The 18,637-nt window shown below is 44.4% G+C and overlaps 1 protein-coding gene and 1 long non-coding RNA gene across 7 annotated transcripts; one reads left to right on the forward strand and one right to left on the reverse strand.

Annotated features, from left to right (window-relative positions):
• Positions 1–280: 280 nt before the first annotated feature.
• On the reverse strand, positions 281–4,819 carry LOC127470376 (uncharacterized). Of its 3 annotated transcripts, XR_007904277.1 has the most exons (5): positions 4,593–4,819; positions 3,829–3,925; positions 2,929–3,018; positions 2,103–2,232; positions 281–1,427 (listed from the first exon to the last, which is right to left on the reverse strand). It is a non-coding gene; the product is annotated as an uncharacterized LOC127470376 (long non-coding RNA). The 3 variants fall into 3 exon arrangements; XR_007904276.1 differs by having other exon boundaries at positions 281–2,232; positions 4,593–4,809; XR_007904278.1 differs by lacking the exon at positions 2,929–3,018 and having other exon boundaries at positions 281–2,232; positions 4,593–4,797.
• A 50-nt stretch (positions 4,820–4,869) lies between these two features.
• ANAPC5 (anaphase promoting complex subunit 5) lies at positions 4,870–17,803 on the forward strand. 4 transcript variants are annotated; one of them, XM_051785808.1, is made up of 17 exons: positions 4,870–5,134; positions 5,223–5,302; positions 5,946–6,055; positions 6,428–6,623; positions 7,614–7,680; positions 8,446–8,547; positions 9,672–9,862; positions 10,705–10,786; positions 11,494–11,583; positions 12,481–12,662; positions 13,133–13,268; positions 13,476–13,550; positions 14,339–14,460; positions 15,582–15,689; positions 16,195–16,342; positions 16,938–17,100; positions 17,466–17,803. In XM_051785808.1, exons 1-17 carry the CDS (start codon positions 4,931–4,933, stop codon positions 17,678–17,680), a joined length of 2,271 nt encoding a protein of 756 aa, XP_051641768.1. In that variant the 5' UTR covers positions 4,870–4,930; the 3' UTR covers positions 17,681–17,803. The 4 variants fall into 4 exon arrangements, with proteins under 4 accessions (XP_051641768.1, XP_051641766.1, XP_051641770.1 ...); XM_051785806.1 differs by having other exon boundaries at positions 4,890–5,134; positions 7,599–7,680; XM_051785810.1 differs by lacking the exon at positions 5,223–5,302 and having other exon boundaries at positions 5,116–5,134; positions 7,599–7,680.
• Positions 17,804–18,637: the final 834 nt, after the last annotated feature.

The raw sequence follows: 18,637 nt of genomic DNA on the forward strand, positions 1-18,637 counted from the left end.
GGCGGGGGACCGGCGGTGGGACTGTGGGGACCGGGGGCACCGATGGTGTCACTTATAGTGGGACAGCTCGTGGCTCCGATGGTGGCACCAAGGTGATCCTGCCCCTCCACTCGGCCCTGGCGAGGCGCTCCTGGAGTGCTGTGTCCAGTTCTGGGCTCCTCAGGATGAGACAAGTTTCTGCTGGAAAGGGTCCAGCAGAGGCCACAGAGATGCTGAAGGGACTGGAGCATCTCCCTTAGGAGGAGAGACTGGGGAAGCTGGGCCTGGTTAGTCTGGAGAAGGCTGAGGGGGGATCCCAGCAATCCATATAAATACCTCCAAGGGGTGTCAGAGGATGGTGCCAAACCCTTTCCAGTGGTGCCCAGTGACAGGATGAGGAGCAATGGCCATAAACTGAAACACAAGTTCCACCTCAACATGAGGAAGAACTTCTTTCCATGGAGGATGGCAGAACCCTGGAGCTGCCCAGGGAGGGCACGGATTCTCCCTCTCTGGAGACATTCCAAACCCACTTGGACATGTTCCTGTGTCACCTGCTCCAGGTGACCCTTCCTTGGCAGGGGGGTTGGACTGGATGACATCCAGATGTTCCTTCCAATCCTAACGACCTTCCCCTATCCCAGTTGCTCCAAGCCCTGGCCTTGGACACTTCCAGGGATGGGGCAGCCACAGCCTCTCTGGGCAACCTGTGCCAGGGCCTCCCCACCCTCTGAGTAAGGAACTTCCTCTCAACATCTAACCTAAATCCACCTCTTTCAGTTTTATTCTACCAAGCCCTTTGGTGATAATCTTTAAATACGAGAAAAGAAGGTTTATTATTCAAAAATCCACTTCCAGTGAGCTTCTAGATGCCATTATTTTTTTTCCCTAGGCTGTGAATGGGATATATATAAAAATAATAACCATAGGCTGTAGGAACAAAAAGCTTTTAACCAGAAGATTACATTAAAGAAACCCCAGCAGTACAAACCCCACCAAGGCTTTGGGAAAGCTTTACATAAGAACATACAGGGCCAAGAGCAAGGCAGGCCTTTGCCAAAAAGAGGAACAGACAAAAGTGGCTGAAAATAAAAATGGCCCACAAATCAAATTTACCCCTACAAAGAGTTGGATACAGTCTGCTGATTTCTGCAGAAAGGATCTATTTTTGGAGCAAGTCAGATACAAGAACTGAGTCAAAAAAAATCAGTGTGTAATTGCCACGTGAAGGACACAGTCCTGGCAGCTTTAGGAGTAGGAGCAGGTACCTCACACAGTCCAACTTCTGGATTTGCACTGACACCATGTTTTATTTCAAAATCAGGTCACCTTTTTTTGGAAATCCTTATGCTCCTCAACAAGCTTTAGATGTGCTCTGAACTTTCACACATGGCTTAATAAAAATGTCATTTTTTTCCAATAATAGCTTGCAATTTTAGTCAAAGCAACTGAAAAAATAGAAAAGCCTTGTGAATACAATGTTGGAACAAGATATGGCACACTCCCCACATTTCTCATGCAAGAGATTGCTTGAAGACACCTTCAGAAATATCAGTGGAGTTTGGTTTTAAAAACTTCTGTGTCATCTAAACTCTGTCTATTCGGATTCGCCTTGAACTGCCAAACTATACACATATTTTTGTTAATAATCTTACATTAAAGCATAAGAGCTCCATGCAGTCACTGTAACAGGGTAAAAGCTGCCCCACAGATGATCCAAACCAAGCAAACCCCAACATTTTCCCTTTCTGTCTGTTAAGGACTTGCCAAAAAACAATCCTCCCAAGCACAGATGTTTTAGGGAGTAACGTGGGCCTGACAGAGCTGAGATCTGGTGACTGTGCTGGCAGCTGCACCTGCCACTCCTGCCTTAATTTGGGCAGATCTTGATGAATCATATTCTTAACATGTGATTTGAGATCACTTTTCCTGCATTTGCCTAAATTGTAACCACGTCGGTGGTTTTTAAACGAGGATCTTTAACTCCGCCGGCTACTCCGTGGGTGAAAAGGAGCACTTGGAGAGGTTCTATTAATAAAAGACTTGCCCTCACTGAGCCTTCTGGGTTGTGCCAAAGCAGCATTAAAAGATTTCAATCTATTACTGCGAGATGTCCCACTTACTTCTGTCACCAAGTAACAAGTGGCGGTGCCTCGCTGCAGCTCCGTAATCCCCCGTGGTTTCACACATCACCAGAGAGAGGTGCAGAAGGGATTCCTCCCAGGAATGTTAATTTGGGTTTAATTTAACAATCTGCAAAATTTTATAGTAAAGTTAAAAAAGACAAACTTAATTTCAGGTTGGATGTTAACGCCCACAGGAGGAGTCACAGAATCACAGAATGGTTTGGGTTGGAAGGGACCTTAAAGACCATTTAGTTCCAAACCCCTCTAGTGGATGGGACACCTTCCACTATCCCAGGTTGCTCCAAGCCCCGTCCAACCTGGCCTTGGACACTTCCAGGGATGGGGCAGCCACAGCTTTTCTGGGCAATCTGTGCCAGGGCCTCCCCACCCTCACAGGGAAGATTTTTTCCTAACATCTAATCTAACCAAACTCTCTGTCAGTGTGAAGTCATTCCCCTTTGTCCTGTCACTCCAGGTCTTGTCAAAAGTCTCCATCTTTCTTGTAGCTCCCTTCAGGTACTGGAAGGCCACAGTTAGGTCACTCCAGAGCCTTCTCCAGGCTGAACAATCCGAATTCCCTCAGCCTTTCCTCCCAGCAGAGCTGCTCCAGCCCTGGTGGCCTCCTCTGGCCTCGCTGCTGGACACAGCACTGCAGGTGGTGTCTCACAGGAGCAGAGCAGAGAGGCAGAATCCCCCCCTCGACCTGCTGGCCACACTCCTTTGGATGCAACCCAGGATACAACTGGCTTTCTCATTATAGTTTTCACTTTGTCATTATGATATTCACTTTTTCTACCAGAGACACACAGCACTGTGCAACTACCTGTGACAAGGTTTTCAGGCTGCAGAGACTTGGTTCAACAGATTCAGCACAGAAATGGAAGGATCCCCAATCCCAGACAGAGGCCATTTCCTGCTTGAGGAGCTCAGGGATGTTACTCAGGGGCTATTTTAGGTAAGATAAAAGATGACTTTTTCAACTCTGTTACCTAATCTTGAATTTAATGTAACCAACATCATCTCTCATTGCTTATTTGGAATTTGGAGGGCTGGTTTTTAGGCGTTTGAGCTCATTTAAATAGACTTTAAAAGTGTATTTTGAGTGTTCTTTGTACCACGCACTGAAGGATTGTCAGCAGAGTTCACACTTCAGCTTCAGAGCCTTGCACAGAAACATCAGAACCAGATGTTTGCCATTTCCTTTCTCCTCCCAGCTCTGCACAAGCTGCTGCAGGCCAGCCTTTATCTCATCTCCCTCCCCTCCTTGCCCAGCCACGCCACCAGTTCCGTGTTTCCACCCAAAGCCATCGTGCTTTATTTTCAGGAAATGTCAGCAAATTGACCTTTGTAACATAATAGCTGGAGTTACTTCCCTGGTTTCATATTCAGACATAGTTCAATGAGTTCATTGAGGGCTGGGAAACGATCATTAATTACGCCAGCAGCAACTAACTACAATGTTAAGTTTCTTAAATGTAAATGTATTCTAGAAAATTACTCCCCGCTTGATTTGCCTCCTCCTCCCCCTCTCACCACCCCCAGGCATGAATCAGGAGCAGAGCAACGAAATCCCCGGGGACATGCAGATGTATAATAACACTGAGTTTTGTTTTGCTCTCACTTACAAAAATGAGAACTATTATAATAATTGGAGTATTTTCTTTGGGAATACAATGCCTTAATGAAGTACTTTAAACAACTTATTGAGAAAATAAAAACTTACGTGTGGAAACGTCTTTGTTGCATCACAATTAACTTGCAAATCCAAACAGGGGTGAATTCACTCCGTGGTGTTCTCCATCTGTAACATGGAAACACTCCTGTCAGAGCAGAGAGAATATGTATTGGAGAGGCAGGTTCATGTAAATTTTACTGTATAAAAGATGTAACTTTTTACTCCTTGGGGCGCTTGATTTCTGGAAAACTCCATCTTGCACCCTGTGTAGAACAAACAATGTTTCTGTTCTAAACTCAGACTCTGTGTCTGTGTTTAGAGAGCTCCTAAAATTGGCAGTAGCCCCACCAAGCCACTGCCTGTGGTCACCTCTGCCTCACCTGGTACAAGTGTGGCCATCTCTGGTAGTCACAGAATCACTGAGTCATTACAGCTGGAAAAGACCTCAAAGATCATCAAGTCCAACCTGTGACTTTTCACCACCTTGTAAACTCAGCCATATTGCAAAGTGCCACATCCACTTGTTGTATCCCAGGATTCAGTTGCTCACTGCCAGCTCACATTGAGTCTTCCATCACCCATCACCCCCAAGTCGTTCTCTGCAAGGACACTCCCCTCCACACCCTCTCCAGGCAGCCTGTTCCAGTGCACAGTCACTCCTGATGGGCTGTGGCCACCCCACAGCCCATGGCCACGGCTCCCCACAGCCCACGGCCACGGCTCCTCACAGCCCATGGCCACGGCTCCTCACAGCCCATGGCCACGGCTCTCCACAGCCCGTGGTCACGGCTCCCCACAGCCTGTGGTCATACCTCTCCACAGCCCGTCCCAGAGCTCTTCAGAGCCCGTCCCATGGCTCCCCACAGCCCGGGGCAGCCCTGGGGAAGGAGCCCCAGGGCGACGCCTCGAGGCCTTCTCTCCCCGGCCACTTCTCTCCCCGGAACGTCTCTCCCGCGCTCAGAGCGCCGGACCGTCCCCCCGGTGCCGTCGCACAGCTCCCCCCATTCCTCCCCTCCCGCCCCTCCGATTGGCCACGGCGTCGCGCGCGCGCCGGCAGCGGCGGCGGCGATTGGGCGGCGGGGCGGGGCGCGCGCGGTCTCCCGGGCGACGGGGGCGGTGCGCCCGGCCCCGCGGTCCCCCGGGCGCCGCCATGGCGAGCGTGCACGAGAGCCTGTACTTCAACCCCATGCTGAGCAACGGCGTCGTGCACGCGAACGTGTTCGGCGTCCGCGACTGGGTCACCCCGCACAAGATGGCCCTGCTCGTGCTCCTCAGCGAGCTGGGCCGCGCCGGCGCGCAGCTCGGGCTGCTGGAGCGCCGCCGCCTCAACCGCCTGCTGCTGCCGCTGCTGCAGGTCGGGGGCGGGCCTGGGGCGGAGGGAGCGTGGGGGGGAGCCCGTGGTGTCGTGGCCTGTTGTCGCGACATGTCGCTGTGCTCCGCAGGGTCCCGACATGGCGCTGTCGCGGCTGCGCGCGGCCATCGAGGAGTGCTGCCCGCAGCTCGCCAGCTCCGTCCACATCAGGTGCGGGAAACGCCTCGGGCGGGGCCGGGCGGGGCGGGGAGGAGCTGCCGGGGCCGCGTTTGGATCCTCCGCTCTGTCCGTGTCGGCCCTGACACCGAAAAACTGCTCCGAAACGTGCAAACGTCCAGTTTTAAAAGTCACGCTTTGGGGGCAAAACTGTGCTCCTGCACTTCTCTTACGTCTCATCAGCAGATTCTGAAAGGTACAAACCAGACGTGGAAGGCACCAGGTTTAAAGTTGCTATGGTACAGGAGGTCTGTTCTCACACATAACTCGCTGAAGCAGCAACAGTTCCAAAAATCTGATCAAAGGTTTTAAATTTTTAAAATTAAAAAAAATTTAAAAAATTTTGGGTTCCTATTTGTTCTGTTACAGTAGCCATATTTTCTAATTATTATTTTTATTAAAATAGCTATTTTAAAAGGGAAAAATTACTTATTATTATAATCATCATTATTTTTATAATTATCACTATTATTATTGAATATTTGTCTCACGAGTATAAAAACCTTCTGGCCCCAGTGAATGAGTTACCACTTGGTTCTGTCTGTGTTTACTCATTTATGCCTGAAACAGGAGAGTATTTTATTTAAAGTCTATATGAATACCCTAAAAAAAAATGCTGTTCTCTCTCCCTGTTTAGGTTAAAACTTATGGTAGAAGGAGAACTGAAAGATATGGAGCAGTTTTTTGATGACCTTTCAGACTCATTTACAGGGACAGAGCCAGAAGTTCATAAAACAAGTGTAGTAGGTAAATAATTGCTATCCATAAATTATTTTTGCTGTGATATCACTATAGTTGCTGTAGTTTCGTCAGAATACAGCTTTGCTTTTCTTTTTGGGGAGGTGTAAGATTTTTCTCTTGCTCAGGTGTTTCATCTTTAACAATAATTTTGCATATTGTCAGGCTGTTACTGATTTTAACAATTTTTCTGTGATCAGATAATTTGTGAGATTTGCACCAAAATTAAGACCAGATTTACACCTTGGAAAAAATGAGTTTTATCACTTGGTAGGCTGTGATGAGGCTCATTAATTTCTATGAAATTTCTCATTAATTTCTGTTAAATGAGAAATGAAACGATGTGGTTTAAGCTCTCGGTCATGGTGTTTCCCTTTCCAGGTCTGTTCCTGCGCCACATGATCCTGGCATACAACAAACTCTCTTTCAGCCAGGTCTATAAACTTTACACAGCCCTTCAGCAGTACTTCCAAAGGGATGAGAAGAAGAGTGGAGCTGATGAGAGTGACATGGAACTCACAAATCCGGAGGAGCTGGATGGGAAAATGGAGAAGGAAGAACTCGACGGACCATTAAGGTGATATATTCACACTAAAGCCTTTTCTGCCTCCTAAAGAAATCAATCCTGGATTTTTTTAAAGGCTCCTAAACCCAGGCTGAGGTGTGTGGCTACTTCTTAGTGCCACCATGTGGTAGCTGTTGTCAGTGGCTCATGGAAGGTGGCAGTGCCTCATCCTCACTTAAGGAATCACAGGCTGAAGGGCAGTTGTTGCCCACAATTTCCCCACTGCTGCTTGACTCCCCTGGTTGTCATGTGCTGAAGCTGTTGGAGGGTCACTTCCAGCTAGGAAAGCTTGCTCAGTAAGGAGAAGTTGAGCTTAATGTTTTTGGCTTCTCTCTCCACCCCTCTCCTAATAAAAGAACTCACTCTCTTTACCTCAAAAAGAAGCAAATATTGAGAGTTTTCACCTGCTAAAGAAGTACAAGAATAATCCTAAAAGTATTTTCTGTATCCATACATTTAAAATGTACTTTCTAAACTGTCTTTGTATAAACCTGTGCTTGTGCAGGAGTTGCTGTAGCAGCAGTCAGACAGCAGCTTTGGGGTCTGACTGGGTGCTCTACTTACTGTTTTCCCATGGGATAAACTTCTGGCAGAACAGCTGTTTTCTGGAGTGATGCGTGTGGCCAAAGTGCCACTTCATTTCACTGGGACAATCTGCAGAAGAAGGAAAAAACAGAGCAAATCCAGTTGAATGTGCCAACCCCAAATCATCTCTCTGCTCTTTTTCTTTAGGGTTTTTTAGGGTGTATTTAGGATAAAGTTCCTGTCTACTACGGTTTCTGCAGGTTGAAGATTACAATTAAACTGTGTGAAATCATTTGGATTGCTGGCTTTGATGCAGTAAATTTTACTCTTCGTTAAGTTTTCTCAGTTTTCAGTCCTGCTTTGAGCTTTAATATCTCATAAAACTTTATAAAGCAAAAACTGTGGAGTATCTGATAAAGTGTATTTTCCTTATTCTATTTCCTCGCCCCTGTTTGTAACCAGAGCGTTTCTTACCAGGGAAGAAGAGATATCCTGCAGTGGTCCTCTTTCCCAGAAGCAAGCAGAGTATTTTCTGTCTCAGCAGGTATATTAATTCTAAATAAAGTGGGGTAAATGTTCCATAACATGAATTTCACCTTGACTTTTATCCACAGTGTCAGACACGATGTTAAATCTGTAAAAGATTTGTTGATATCTTGCATGTTGTTGCTCAGTGTGAGCACTTGGGGCTCAAAGTGTTTTATCTAGACATCACCATATGCTGATATTTGGTTCTGGGAAGGTCCTTCCGCTCTCCCTGCCCGCCTCAGATCTGATGTCTGTGAAATGTGCAGTTTTGTTGATTATTCCAGCTGGTAAATACAAAATGGAGCAGAAATACACATGGGCACAAATGTCAGGAATTCAGTATTCAGTAATGCTTATTCTAGTTACTGGATTATTGCAATTTTTTTATTAATTGAACTACTTGCCAAAGCAAACTCTGAATTTAGTTGTATTTATTTTCCTGAATTTTTTTTTGTAAGAAGATACATGTAATTCCAGTGAGAAATATGTTGTGTTAATTATTCAAAGGGAAATTTCACCAGAATTCTTTTAAGTACCTTTAAACAGTTCTTTGAAAAAGCTTTTGTGTGACTTGGTCTCTCTGATCTCTGGAAAGTGAACACTATAATTTAATACAGAATAAAACTGACACTGATGTTTCAGTGTCACAGTAGACAGAGCTGTTACAAAAGCTCCTTTAATGTTCTCTCCAAGCAGATAACAACCTGACAGTCCTGTATCACAATGCATTTATAACCCTCTTGATGGAGTTACGTATCTTACTTTTCAAATTTTATTCCAGGCTTCTTTATTAAAGAATGATGAGACAAAGGCTCTTACTCCAGCATCTTTACAAAAAGAATTGAACAACTTGTTAAAATTTAATCCAGACATTGCTGAAGCAGTAAGTACCATTTTCTTTATCCAAAATGGTTGTAAAGGGATTTCTTATCTCTAGGCTGGGATTATTTGGGAGCAATTTATTCTCTATTGAAATATAAGCAGATGATAAAAATGTGAGCAAGTTGCATGTAAATGTTTAGTAATTCAGACTGAAACTCCTGAAGGCACAGAAACCTTAATTAAGCTTCCCTGCATGTCTGGCTTCATGCACAGATATAAGCCTCTTAATTTTGGTGGGACTGAGTGCACTCTTGTTTAACTAAACCTAAAACTTACTTCTCTTTCCCACATTTTCTAAGGAATTTCAGGCCTCATATTCCCACAGTTTAAAAATCAATATTAAGTGCAATATCTGTGCTTAATAATAATTTATACAGAAAACCCAGACAATTCCCACTGAGGGTTGTTTCCAGACCTGTGCTGTGAGCACTTGCCTTATTCCTGAACAGCTTGTTCTTGAGCAAATTCCATGAGTTCCCAGTCAACTCTTTCCTGCTTTCCTTTCTAACTCTTCCTCCCTGGGCTGAAGCAGACAGGATTTTTTGCTCCTGTTTGGACATGTATCCTTGAAAGGGCTGCCATAGTCCTGGGCTGGACTTCACAACTCCATAAGTCCTCTCCAATGTTATCTTTGTCTCACATAAAGGAATTGCCCTGCCTGGGTCTCAAAGCCAAAAAGAAAACACAATTTTAGCATTTCCTTTCTGTCTGCACAGCATTTGGAAGCAGTGCTGATGTTTCTAAGTATCCTGAGTGCAGACACAGTGGGAGTTGTGCCTCCATTTCCCCTCTCACGTTACCCTTAAATGCAGGGATTCTACTTTTGTGATTCTGCCTATGCAGAGATCTCAAACTGGGTGGGATTGTTCTGACTGCCGGATCTTGGCCTATGGGACACCAACTGTTAGGGACAACAACCAGTTTTGCCCAAGAAATTGTCCAGTTTTATCCAGAAATTCTGCACAGGTAGTATCAGTGTTGTTGCAGCTTTCTGGCCATGCAGTATTTCATGGCTGCAGGTGCTGACCAACCTTTCTCGGTAAGAAAATAGACAGTAATTATAAACACAAACTGTGTTTGAACGTCTGTATCGTTAAAGCTGGTTTTTCTCCATTTTTTTTTTAGCATTATTTAAGCTACTTGAACAGTCTCAGAGTGAAGGATGTCTTCAGTTCCACACACAGCCTCCTCCACTACTTTGACCGGCTGATCCTGACGGGAGCAGAGAGCAAGAGCAACGGGGACGAGGGATACGGGCGGAGCCTGCGCTACGCTGCCCTCAACCTGGCGGCCCTGCACTGCCGCTTCGGCCACTAGTGAGGGCTGCCCTGTGCCACACAGCTCACGGCCATCCTGGGGCACCTCAGAGTGCTCACACACACCCCTTTCCTTCCGAAAATCCCTTTAGGAAAAGGGGCTTTCTCTGGTTCAACAGTTGGGTCGGGATTTTCTTGGGATCTCGGTTTGTTTCTATTTTGACGCTTGTTTGGTTTCCATAAGAACTGAACCATCTAAGAGCTGACATTTGTCTGTGTCCTGTCCCTGTTTCCTGGGTGTTTAAGTTCTCAGTCACTGCATTTCCATGACCTCAGTGGACATGGATGCCTATTTTCAGCCATATTCTCAAGGAATTGTGGTTGGTTTTCTGTTAACATTTGAGTCAACATAGAGCTGACGATCTGGAAAAAAGCATAATTAAAAAAAAGCCATCTGAGCTTTTAAAAATGCCATAGGAGTGGCATTTATTTTGTTGATAAAGCTGGCCTTCCCATCTCCATGTATGGTTTGCATTTATTGATTGCTGCCTGGAGGCATCATGTGAAAGGAGTGGAGAGGGGAAGGGCACTGCAAAATTGAGAGCAACAACAATTTCTACACAGATACTAAATGCAACCCCTGTTCAAACAATAACTTGGCACATTGGCATGTATAGGGTTTGAAAGCCCACATAGGGGTTCCAGTTGGCATTTTGGCCTCACAAGTAGAATGTATTGCTGAGTGCCAGGAGGAAAACACAGGCCTTCTCAGCAGTCTGTTAAATCAGAGTTATCTTCTGAGTGCCATATGCATAATTTAGATCAATGTTCCTCTGTCTCAGAATGCTGTATCTTAAGCATTGTGGGAATTCTAACTGTTCTCCCTCTCTGTTTGCTCACAGCCAGCAGGCTGAACTTGCCCTCCAGGAAGCCATTCGGATTGCCCAGGAGTCCAACGACCATGTCTGCTTGCAGCACTGCCTGGTGAGAGCTGTCCTGAAATAGGGGGGATTGAGTCATTCTGCTCAGGGAACTGTTGCAGAACTTCTCTTATAGCAGGATCTCACCCAGGGCATCAGTAATTTGGCTGTTCAGCAGTGGGGTGACATTGTTTCTGGCAGGTGGGGCACCCAGGGCAGCAAACTTCAGGGTCGTGGGATGGCTTTGTTGCAGCTCGGGATTAATTTCTTAAACAGGAGTTGTGACCCCAGAGATCTCAATATTGAGCTCAAAGTTTAGTCTTAGATGTTTTAAACAGACAAAGTCTTTCATAAGCTTCCTTCTTCCTGTCTGTTGAGTTCTCAAAGAGTAACCAGCTGCCTTTTGAGCAAACGAAAAGTTAAGAGGGAAAGACTTGGATTTCTCTATGTTTTTTCCCTGTAATCAACATTATAATGAATTGACATCAATGGTACAAACTCCTGAGGTACTGCACTCCACAGTTACCAGAACAGTGGGATTTCTGTGCATCACTGACTCTCTAGCATTGGCTGCTGCCACACCAGTGTCCCACCCTGCACTTCTGATGTATTCTGCTGTGCAGCATTTAGTGAAGCTTCCTCAGAATCATTAATTCTGAAGTGGTTTGTATTTCCAGTGAGATTTTGTGCATTCTGTAACAAGTAAGCCAAGCTAAAAGTGCTGCAGCCATTGACTATTTGCAACGAGATTTTAATTTTTTCCCTTGCTAGAGCTGGTTGTACATCCTGGAGCAGAAGATCTTCGATAGCTGTGTCCTGCTGGAGCACTCTGTGAACAAATCTTTACACTTTGGGTTGCCAGTGAGTCCATTTCCTCCATCCTTAACTTCATTCTGGGAGAAACCCATGTGGTGATGGGAGTGTGTGATTAGAGATTTGGGGTTTGTGGCTGGTCTGTTCAAAATATGTAACTGAATTCCAACAAATCTATTTTAACACCCCAAAATGTGGCTGTTTCTGCGAGTTTTGCTCTTCATGTTAACAAAGCAGAGTTCAGTTGCTTTAATGCCAGAGCACTGCTTTTCCTCCTAATTTTTTTTATTTTTCATGCAGAAAAACTCTGTGGCTACTGGCCCCAGGCACCATTTTGGCACAATGTGGTGCTCTGAGGAGGTTCTTATTCCTCTACCTTCTCTGAAACCCAGTGCTGATGCCTCTGGCAGGGCTTTGAACACATGTTTACTTGTCCCAGCTGTGAAATCTTCCAAGCCTGCCTTCCCCTTTGGTGGTTTGTGCCCTAAATCTGTTGGCTGTCAATGTTTAGTTCTGTCTTTCCCAAATCTGTGATTACTTTGTTAAGAGAATTGTTCTAAAATGGACTAAACTGCTGTTTTTGGGAGATGAGAACAGATGTGGCTGCTTGGTGGGGAAGGGGAGGGAAGGCTCTGTGTTTTCACAGCTGTTCCATCACTGGAGAAATCCAGGTACTGATCCTGTCCTCCTCTGTAAGATTTCTGTGTGGGGGAGTGGAAATTACCTTTTACATCCAACAAAATGACATTCACATATGTGTGGGTGTGCATAAGTGGGTATTTAAAGAAGTGCCTGGAGCAGTGTTCCTTTGTCTGTGCTGAGTAACCTCACGTCTTTTGGGGATTTTTTTATTAGTTTAGAACTCTGCTCCAGTGTGATTTGCAAGCCTGGTGTGCTGTGTTGTCTTTCAATGCTGTTGGTATGGGTTTTTTTCCTTCTTCCCAGTATCTTGCTTCCTTGGGAATACAGTCCTTGGTTCAGCAAAGAGCTTTTGCAGGAAAGGCTGCCAACAAACTAATGGATGCCTTAAAAGATTCTGATCTGCTGCATTGGAAGCACAGCCTGTCAGAGCTCATTGACATCAGCACAGCACAGAAAACAGCCATTTGGAGATTATATGGCCGCAGGTATTTGGGTTGTTTGGAACCCCTGGGTTACCTCACTGCACTTGTTAGCACATAATGCACTTATATAGGTGTAACAAGTGTCTGTGTCTCTGCACTGCACTAAAATGAAGCAATCAGACTCTGATTCAGTACAGGTTCAGTGCAATTATTTCCATTCTCTTGTGTTGCTTTAAAACTTGTGCTGAAGAAAAGATTGAGTTTCCATTTACTAGTGGCAAATAGATCATAAATTTTTCCTTAGCCCCCCTTTTCAGAATCTTTTTGCTTAGACTGTCTGCAGCTTTCAGTCTGTAGTACTTGATGTGCCTGCACAGTCCAGAATCCCTGGATAGCAGTTGTTTTACAAGTTTTCCTTCTTCCCAAGGCCCCTGACTCACCAGAAAATGCAGCCTGTTGTCATAACAAAACTGTAGATTAAAAACGGTGGTTGTTTACTCCTTGAAAACTAAAAGCTGTTTCTCTTGCACAAGCACCATGGCACTTCAACAAGCCCAAACACTGCTGAGCATGAACAGTCTGGAGGCTGTGAACGTGGGCGTGCAGCAGAACAACACCGAGTCCTTTGCTGTGGTGTTGTGTCACCTGGCTGAGCTCCACGCAGAGCAGGTGAGTTCTGGGGCTACTTGCACAAAATGTCATCTGGTGAGAGGAGCTGTGGGTGTTGCTGACAGAGAGTGCAAGATTTGGCCTTTAATGTCTGCATTGTGGGCAAAGACAATGCAGGGTGTTTGCTTGGCAAGTTGTTTCCCTGAGGGTTGTGTTGAAAGGGAGGGGAGTGGTGCCCATTAATCAAAGTGTTGTTCTGTGTTCCAGGGGTACTTTGCAGCTGCTGCTGAAATACTGAAACACCTGAAGGAAAGATTCCCTCCCAACAGTCAGCATGCACAGGTAGAATCTTCATAATTTAGCCTGTAAGTTATGTAACTATTATACAGTAGGATCTGAATCCCATTGCTCCAGAATTCTTCCTCTGTATGCCTTGGGCTATACATTTTCTCATTTCCCTTGGCTCCTGTTCTTGTGGGAGGCTGTGCAGCATCAGCTTTTCTACAAAACTGTGGAAAAGCTGCCTCTGTTGTTTTCAAACTGGTGAGACATTTCTCCCATTGCAGCCTCCTAAGATAAAGCTGTTTAAATAGAAATTTCATTAACAGAGGAATATACATCTGCTTCATGAGCACATATAGGAATTAAATGCTCTGCATTGATTTGGAGCTTCGAAGTTCTGTCTAATTAGTGCTCCTTATTTTGATATATTACAATCCAGAAATAACTGAGAGAATAGGCTAATGGGCTGGGTTTTGTGTGACTCTGGAAAACACATTACTACAGGAGTCTGTAAGATAGGATTTACATCGGGGTGTTTAAGATCCCAGTAAATATAGTCTGGTCCTTCTGTTTTCACCACAGAACAAATCAAAGCATTAGTAATGATTTAGAAGAGCCTTTTTACTTCAAATGCAGTCAAGTAGGTGAGCTTCCATATTGAAACATTAATCCAGACCTGAGCATTTCTGTCAAGGACAGTAATTTAGTAAATCCAATAATTGGACAGTGGAGTTGGTGTGTCTAGACATAAATACCCACAGGGGAAAAGAAAAAGTAAATTCTGCCTTGGGATGAGAAAACGAGCAGGCACAACTTCTAAAACTTGTTCCTGGATGTTCTTTGTTTAGCTTTGGATGCTGTTTGATCAGAAAATACAGTTTGAGCGAGCCATGAACGATGGCAGATATCACGTAGCAGATTCTCTTGTAGCAGGAATTACAGCACTTAACAGCATTGAAGGTGTGTACAGGTAAGAAGTCATGGATCTTCATACACTTGTAAGTGTGTCCTGTGAAGATAATGAATTTAGCAGAATGATTGCTGGCAGTCATGTGTGCTTACATGTTTTTCCCTTTCCAGAACTAATACAGTCATGCTGTCTAACCTGTAGGGCTTATTCTCTTAGAGCATGTCCTGCAATAATAATTTCTTCTTGCTTCTCTAGACATTTTAAGAACTGGAATAGCTGAAGTTGCTGTTATTCTAGAGTTGTAGATCTGTTGTGAGAACAATTTAAAATCTGCTGTGGTAGCTGTACTCGAACCTGAGCACATAGCAGATTTTTATGTCAAATAGCTGGGGAAGGAGCTCAGGCCTTGAGCATCTCCCTCTGTGCCCTGGTTTTCACAAAATAGAACAACGTGATTTTTTTTTTCTCTCACCTTAATGGGTTCTTGTTTCTAAATGAGAATGACGTGTTAAAAATAGAGTTAAAACTCATTTGGTGAGTATGAAAACCAACTGACTGTTTAAAGCAATTCCTTCTTGATTTTCAATGAGGCAAAACACGTAAAAGCAGCCAGTGCCAGTCAGCCAGGAGATCAGTATTCAAGCTGTGGGACCTGATGCTTGTCCTTCTGGAATTGGACTGATCATGAATTCCCTGATCTTTAAATATTCTGCTCACTGTCTGGTTCAGGGTGTTTGTACCATCCCCTGCTGCCGTGCAGTTGGCCCTGACTTCCCTATTCTTGTGTTTTCCTGTTGCTCCATATCCTTGTTACCTCAAGCCAATTTTAGCTGCTTTACCTCATACCTGTTTTTCTCACAGATAATGACTTGTGCTTTCTAGCTTGCATGGCCTCCCACTTCTGCTGTCTTTTTGGCCTTTGTTTTTGGCAATCCCTGGTTTCTATCTAAAGCAGTTTTATGAGTTTGATCCTTTCTGTCTGGGAGTTGTCCAGTTGGCACCAGAGAGATCTGTTTTTGCTCCTGCCTGTGTGTGTACCAGGCGTGCATTTTGTCAAGGTGCCAGTCTGCAGTTACAAGAAACAGGGGTCACAAAATAGAGACCTGTTTTACCATGTCCTGAAGAGCAGAATTGTATCTAAAATACAAAAATAGAGCGATGTTTTCTTTCTACCACGGCAGAAAAGCCATTGTATTGAAAGCCCAAAATCAAATGTCAGAGGCACACAAACTTCTGCAGAAATTGTTGATCCACTGCCAGAAAACCAAGAACACCGAGATGGTGATTAGGTAAGAATGTTTCATTTTCAGAGTATTAAAGCCACTTTGCAGTGATTAGAATCAGCCATTTCAATTTGTCTGTGTTCAGACTTCACTAGTCTTCAGATTACCTGCTGTGATTTTGAGATTACAGAATCATTTCAGTTATTAATCATGCTATGGAGGAATCCTCAAAATATTGTGGCATTGAAACCTACATATATTTAATATGTAAACTAAAAGGTGGTAAACTTCAAGTTCCACAGAGATTTATGGAAAAAGGAAACACTACATCTAAAGTAAATAGGAAATAGTAATATGTGTGTGGTTGTACCTTAGTGCAAACCTTCAGAGTAGTTACAGTGTTGTTTAATCTCTTGTATCTCAGTGGCATTTCCTCTTAGGGGTGTAATTTAAGTTTATAGTATGTGCAGCAATGTAATTAATAATAAAACCAATACTGTTACGGATGGAAAAATTCCTTGGGAAACAAGCTTTCAGCAATGTTTGTAATTCCTTCCCTCTGTTTTGTCAGGGTGCTGCTGTCAATAGCAGAGCTGTACTGGAGATCTTCGTGTCACACCATAGCCCTGCCTGTGCTGCTGCAGGCCCTCGCCCTGGCTCGGGAGTACAGCCTGCAGTACTTGGCTTCTGAAACTGTGCTCAACTTGGCTTTCTCCCAGGTAGGTCTGATTTGTGTTTTCACAGGGCTGTAGGGTAACATTTATTCCAGGGTTCTGGATGCTGTTTTTACTCCTGTGAGATTTAAGAACACAGCCTTGTTGGAATTAAATGATTGATTCTCAAGAAGCGTACTTGGAACGTAAAAGCTTTCGAGGAAGTTAATAAAAGTTGAGTTTTGTGTGTATCACTGAAAGGTATAGTTATTGCATATAATTAAGCAGCATAAATTTGTCCTGCCTTAATTTCTTTGGTTATTTTTTATGCTGGTATTCTGGCTTTCAAGGAGTTCGGGTTGCCTCGTGTATTAAAAATAATGCTGGCAATGAGTTGAGTTATATTGTTTATTCTGAGAGATGTGGCTGTCAGCACTGACTCAGTGGAGAAGCCATTCCCAATCATTTCAGATAGCAGCTCATTTCTGCTGACAAGTTTAATCTGAAAGAGAATTGTGGGGGGAAAAGTTGACAAGAAGAATAATAATTGTCCTACACCCTTGTCTGTAGTGCATTGTATTATTAGAAACAGATGTGACTTCCCTGAAGAAGCTCCTACCAGTGGATTCCAGTATGACACCAGCAAGTATTTCTCTTCCAGCTGATCCTTGGCATTCCTGAACAAGCCCTGAATATCCTGCACATGGCAATAGAACCCATCTTGGCCCACGGAGCTGTCCTGGACAAAGGCTGTGCCATGTTCTTGGTGGCCAAATGTCAGGTGGCTTCTGCAGCTTCCTACTCTCCACAAAAGAAGATTGAAGGTAGTGTGAAGGGTAATTCTCCTCACTGAAACTGTGCTCAGAAGCGCAAGCCAGTGTTGATACTGGTGTCCTGCTACACCATTACCATTAAAAAAGTGTGTTACCTGGTTAGCAGATACAAAATTAAGTTGGAATTAGTTATTCACCAGTTGTTTATGCTGGAACCTTGTTTGTCTGCACACTTTCACACCATATTTTGCAGCAAAGGCTGAATAACAGAAACCAGCTAGAAGACCATGTTGCTAAGACACCAGTGGTTTTGAAAAGCTGAGGAATTTATAATTGGGCTCCTTAGAATTGAGCTCCATTGCTTGGAGTTGTTATTGTGATATTGTCTTAAATACCTGTCCCCCTTTTGCCCACAGCTTTAGAATCTGCCATCTTGAATCTGAATGAAGCCAAGACTTACTTTGCCAAGGTGGACTGCAAAGAGCAGCTCAGAGACGTTCTCTACTTCCAGGCCCGGCTGTTCCACACCCTCGGCAAGACCCAAGAAAGGAACAAATGTGCCATGTTGTTCCGGCAGTTGCACCAGGAACTGCCAGCACACGGTGTCCCCTTAATCAATTCCTTCAAGTGATGCATTTCAAGATGAGACTTGTTTGTTTTTCTGGGTTTGGGGTTTTTTTTTACAAACATCTTTATTATATTCAATCATCCGTGTTTCGGAATAACTGCCAATAAATCATGGTCTGGCATTGAACAAACCTGTGTTTTGTTTGTAGTGACAAGGGCAAGTGTTGCTTTCAACCCATTTCCTTTTTATTCTGTACTTGAAATTAAGAATTGAATGGGGAGAAAAGAGAAAAGCCCCTCTTGACTGTGTTATAAGCATGCTGAGGGGGGTAGCACAGTCATGATAAAAAACAGTGTTTGTTCTTAGTAGTGACATTTCCAGAATCAGTGCTGGCTTTTTGAAGACTGGGGCACAAAAAATAGTGAGAAGTGGAAGCAAATCTCCTTTGTGCTCCTTTTAAGTGGTGTGGAATGGGGAGTCTGATTTAAAACATGTCCTTGCTTTTAACCTGTCTGCAGTCACTGTTCATGCTGTAGAAACAGATGGAGCTGCCAGAAGGGTTCAGTCAGAGGTGTAACGGTGCAAAGTCCCGGGGCTGTGGTTACACGTGTCCTTGTGCAGAGAAAAAAAAGCCCCAGCTCTGCTGAAATGTTTTTATTTTGTGTGTTCTCCCCTCAGTGCTGTGTATCATTCACCTGCTCTGCTTTTATGGGTGAAGGGGCCCACAAGAAACTGGAGAGAGACTTTGGACAATGCCATGAAGTGACAGGACAAGGGGGAATGGCTTCCCACTGACAGAGGGCAGGGTTAGATGGGATATTAGGAAGAAATTCTTCCCTATGAGGGTGGTGAGGCCCTGGCACAGGTTGCCCAGAGAAGCTGTGGCTGTCCCATCCCTGGAAGTGTCCAAGGCCAGGTTGGACAGGAGCTTGGAGCAACCTGGGATAGTGGGAGGTGTCCCTGCCCATAGCAGTGGACATGTTGGAACAAGATAGTCTTTAAGGTCCCTTCTAACCCAAA

This window comes from Manacus candei, unplaced genomic scaffold, assembly GCF_025592945.1.
Source record: "Manacus candei isolate 608988 ecotype Guabito, Panama unplaced genomic scaffold, ASM2559294v1 h1tg000020l, whole genome shotgun sequence".
NCBI lineage: Eukaryota > Metazoa > Chordata > Aves > Passeriformes > Pipridae > Manacus > Manacus candei.